A 5,338-nucleotide genomic window follows, 5' to 3' on the forward strand; every position below is an offset into this window, starting at 1 on the left:
ACTAGATACCTTTGCCTCTACATTCCTACCCCCTAGTATTATCAGAATTATATCCACGACAGACATAATAGCTTCTACAACAACCAACTTGATTTCATTAGATGCATCACAAAATATGTATTCATAATGTAACTTATTTGTCTTTCAAAAAAATTGTAACTTATTTGGTTTTATAGATGGTGAAGAACTTTTCTACAAACTTAATGTGGAATGAAGTGAAAAAATTGATATTTTTTAGTACGATGGATCCTTTTTAGTACAAGGAAATTACAACAAACGGGGGCCAGCCTATTGTACCTCTTACATTGTGGGGATATCCAGAAATACTCTAAAACTTCACATTACGTGCACCCATGCATCTGCAAGGAAGATCGCATACTTATAAATTACATGGTACTGATGGGTTGGTACTGTCATTCATTCGATCCACCGTTTGAGGACCTTGGCCCACAACCCATTCTTCATCTTGAGCACAACTGATGGCTTTGGCTCGACAGCGTACCCTCCCACCATCTCAAAATCGAAGTTCCACACCATGGCGGCAACGACACTCTTCATCTGCACTACCGAGATGTGCTTGCCCAAGCACGATCTCGGCCCGGCGTTGAATGCTAGGAACTTGTAGGACGGCACGTACAGAAGCTTGCCGTCCTCTTTGACCCACCTTTCTGGGCGGTACTCCCTGCAATCCTTGCCCCACACACCTTTCATCCTGCCCATTGAGTAGAGTGAAATCAGGATGGTTTCACCGCTTTGAACCTGGTGACCGCTCGGCAGTACGTCGTCGGTCATCACCGTCTTGCGTTCGATGGGGCCCGGTGGGTACAGCCTCATGGATTCGAACAATGCCGCGTGCAGATAGACGAGTGGTTCTGTCTCCTCTGGCTCAAAGGTTACCATGGTGGTAGAGTTGTTTGCTTTGTGCATGGCAATGGGAGCTAGTTCTCTTCTAATGCTCGACACGATGTGCGGGTGTTTGATGAGGTTGTAGAAGAGCCAGGTGAGGGTCGTGCCGACCGTGTCGCGCCCGGCAAACATGTAATTGATCAGGGTGGCGTACATGAAGCCATTAGGTTTTCCATGGTCGTCAATATACTCCGGGTCATGGATATAGGTCGAAACTATTTCTACATTACTGTTCTCTTGCTCTTCATCCATGTGGACCGATCCATCTCCCCTTTTCTCCATCATCTCCGTGACAAACCGGCGCAGCTCCAATTGCGCCGCGGCGAGCTTCCGCTCTGGGCCAATTTTTAGACGCTTCATCAACTTCCAGCAAGATAGTGGCACCATGTTCCGGAAGAAGCCTACATCCATGACAGCTTCCATGGCGTCTGGCACAATTACAGGTGGCATATCGGTGGTCAGAAGGCCAGGGTCGACCCCGAAGACCGACATGGCCGTCATGTCGAATGTGAACCTGGTAAACAGGTCCTGCATATCGAACGGGGTTAGGCTCTCCATGCGCACCAAGAAGGGGAGGAGGCCGTTCTCCACCTTATCACGGCAGCAGCGGGCCATGTAAGCCAACAGCTGTGGGCTCGACATGAGGTGCTGCACTCTGCCACGCTGGCGGCGCCATGACTCGCCGTCCGCGTTGAAGAAGCTGTTCCCCATGGCATCGAAGATGGCAGCGAACTCCTCGCCCTTGGGATAGTTGGTGAAGTTGGAGACGAAGATGTGGCGGACATTGGCCGGGTCGCAGGTGATGAAGAAGTGCATGGCAGGCCCACGAAACACGAAGCTACTGCCGGAAGCGGCGAGGAAGGCGGTGGTGTAGTCATGGAAGCGGTGGAGGTTGGCGACAACTGAAGGGAGCATGCCAACCAGGGGCCATTCCGTTGGAAGCGCAGTCTTTGAGCTCCTCAACTTGATGAAGCAGAAGAGCAAGGAGAGAAGCAAGACAAGAAAGGAGACGAGGAGGTGGTGTGGCTCGGGCGACGACCAGAAAGGTGCCATTGTTTTTCTTGCTACTCAATGATACATGCTCGAGAATTACGTACAATTTATAGATTCTTGACGTGCATCTCTACTGCATGTTTGTGCATGCAATATAATACTCCCTCCATCCGAAAATACTTGTCATCAAAATGAACAAAAAAAATATATATCTAGAATTAAAATACATCTAGATACATCTCTACTGCATGTTTGTGCATGCAATATAGTACCTGTTGCAGGAAGGCCTTATAGATTATTAATGCAGGTCGTCGAAAGAAACATGACGCTGAGAAGCTTCCGGCCGGGGGCCGGGATCACTAACTGCCGTCCTTTTCTACTAGCCTGATGTGTACGTGCTTCATGGGCGTGTACATCGACCATTCAGCCAACTCTCAACGCCCAGCTTCCTAACCGTACCGTGCCAACATTATCTTATGGACAGGCTGCTGCTACTTTACTCTTCTTCTCCAAATTACTGCTGCAGTGATGCCGACGATATGTAAACAAAATGTCACGGATATACATTGACATGTACGTGCAATCTACCTAGACTTATTTGTAAATGCCATTACATTTGGTCCACATTTTACTTTACAGTAATCAAATAATATTGTTCTCTTCTTCTTCTTCTTCTTCTCCAAATTACTGCTCCAGTGATGATGAGGAGAATGATGACAAGCATGTATACTTTTTTTTTGCGGGTGATGAAAAGCATCTATCCATTACGGGCTAACCAGAAAAAAAAACTAGGCTACAAAACTTCACAATAATCAGAAACATCGGTCATTCGGTCCATCAGTTTAGTGGACCTTGGACCTTTATTAAACTTACTATTACATCAGTTAGATCTTCGTAATATATAGACCCACTTAATGTAATATGAAAACAAAATCTCAAGGTTATCCTTACTATTTTTTTTTGCAGCGAAGGTTATTCTTACTATGTATGTGCAATCTACCTAGTCTTATTTGTAATTGTCATTACATTTGGTCCCTATTTTACTTTACAGTAATTAAACAATATGTTCATGTTATTAATTCTAAATTTCTGGTCCGCGCATCGAGCGGGGCACTTTGCTAGTTTCTACAAATGGGAGCATAACCATTGCCTCAAAGCATCAACTAGATAATTGTTGCATATAATGACCATCAACTGAACGTCATCGGACTCCATGATTGCCATGCTGGAGAGAGACAGAAATAAAGAGACAGAGACTGACTTGTAGGTTGATGCTCTTGGAAAATAGACAGCACGTGGACCCATGCACGATTGACCCGTTGGCACATGCATGCACAAAACCATGGCAGAAATACTCAGGCAATTAGCTGGTATATGGAGCTGTTTATATCGGTTTTCTTTCCAAACTATTTTTTCCTTTTGAAGGTGACTATGTTTAGTAAATCAGTAAACACATTCTATGTTATGGTTTCTTTCCCTATATATAAATAATATATGTCACCTCTGATAACAATGTCATTGCTATTTTATTCTTTTGGGAAGATAAACTATCAACATCAGTCCCCATAATCGAATTGATTACACATGTTAAGGAAAATCAAGAAAATGAGCATGTTCATTGATATCGACCAAGAGAGGGACTGCTGCATGTTTCATTTACTTATTTTCTACTAAAAAAATAAAAATAGAAATATAGTATGGTCTACCAATCGACTAGTTCTTTTTTTACCAAAACACATGCCTCTATGGCGCTCCACAAATCGACTGTGTTTGCCAAAACACAGGCAACTGTTTTGAAGTATGTAAAAAGATGACACAAGTGTGTACAAAAGAAGGTGTAGTTGCACAAAAAATAAGTTTTGTGAATAATAAACAAAAAAACTACATACACCAAAAATAGATAATCAAAAACCTTTTAAAAAAATAAATACAAATCGAAAATATGCATATAGACAACAAACACAAATAATCAAAACTCTTACAAATAAAATAAGCAAAAAAAATTATATACCTACCCAAAACAAAGTCTAATGGCTGATGATAGTTTATCTTCCCGAAAGAGTAAAATAAAGATAATATTGTTATCACAGGTTCCATCAATTATTACAAAGAAAGCAACCATAAGATAGAATATGTTTGCAGATTTACTAAACATTGTCTCATACAGAAGGAAGAAAAATAGACGAGTATTTGTGCCATGGCTCTGCGCATGAATGCGCCGACACGTCATCATGCATGGGTTCATGTGCCATCTCTTTCAGGCCAGCCGTTCCAGGGTCATCTCCCCCTCTCTGTTTCCAAGAGCATTAACTAACCTACAATCCGTCGCGCAATCTCTCTTTCTCTCTCTCTCTCTCTAGCACGCACAATCATGGAGTGCCCATCCAAACCATGTGTTGCAGCCCATGATGTTCAGACTTGACTATTAATTACTTATGTGAGTGTTTCCGCAAAAAAAAAAGACCTTATGTGAGTGCCTAGATTTTGATGATTTTGTTGATGCATTGATGCAATGCAACTTTGATGAGTGTGTAACTTACCTAGTTGCTCACATTTATAGAAATGCTTGTCATCGTGCTTCCGGCACCATAGTACGGTGCCACGGATGCATGGTGGGGTTGTAGCATGTCCATAAATATTGGTACAGTTAGGGATTTGTCCGTTGTGAGTTGATCGACGTCAAAGGTGTAATCAGTCTGATAACAACGTTGAACCTCAGATCGGATGAAGAGTAGTCAAAGGATCGGTAGCCGCGACTTCGAAGACTTACGGCATTTCTAACCGATCCCTTAAAAATTAAGTGAGTAAAAGGCTTAGTGGAGTATATATACTTCACTAAAATTTTGCCGGACGTAGCGGAAACCCTATATTTAACGGAGTAATTTTTTTCATTTGCTTTTCTTTTTCAGCCACCGAAACACATTTCTTTACTTCTTTATTTCATTCAACGACAATGGAGTACATGATAATTTATCAATCCTTTTCTACAACAGCAAGTGGAAAAAAAACTAAGAACCACAATTAGACATTTTAGAAGATATCCAACTTTCTCATATCTAGTCTCATCTCTAGCCTCAGTTTTAGCAACGAGTGCACGAATATCTATTGATTTTCATGCAATCAATAGATCGATATATTCTTCTTCCCAATACCAAAATTTGCATCCACCATCCTACAGACATAGATGAGCAAACAATGAGCTACTGTAATTGCGCCGAATCCGGTGGAGAACCGAATCAAAACAAGCACATACCCATCGTTTGTGCATTTGGAGAACACCCATCCGGGATATTGCAGCGTCGTTGAAACTCAGTGCACCACCTACCGCGTTCATTCATTGCACTACATGACCGGCAGCTGCGAGCCAGCAAGCCGCTGCGCCAACGCTGAGCCCGGGCGACGGCCAGGCGTGTATTTTCCGGCAAACCTCCGATGGAAG

General features: G+C 42.9%; 1 protein-coding gene across 1 annotated transcript; it reads right to left on the bottom strand.

The window, feature by feature from the left end:
* Positions 1-222: 222 nt before the first annotated feature.
* Positions 223-1,959, bottom strand: LOC119343076 (noroxomaritidine synthase 2-like). The gene has a single exon (XM_037614263.1). The coding sequence runs from the start codon at positions 1,957-1,959 to the stop codon at positions 418-420; it is 1,542 nt and encodes a 513-aa protein (XP_037470160.1). The 3' UTR covers positions 223-417.
* Between the last annotated feature and the right edge of the window lie 3,379 nt (positions 1,960-5,338).

This window comes from Triticum dicoccoides, unplaced genomic scaffold (genome assembly GCF_002162155.2).
Source record: "Triticum dicoccoides isolate Atlit2015 ecotype Zavitan unplaced genomic scaffold, WEW_v2.0 scaffold114806, whole genome shotgun sequence".
In the NCBI taxonomy this organism is placed as follows: domain Eukaryota; kingdom Viridiplantae; phylum Streptophyta; class Magnoliopsida; order Poales; family Poaceae; genus Triticum; species Triticum dicoccoides.

Excerpts from the sequence above, each read along its gene's own strand:
- LOC119343076 (XM_037614263.1), bottom strand. The coding sequence starts at position 1,959 with ATGGCACCTTTCTGGTCGTCGCCCGAGCCACACCACCTCCTCGTCTCC.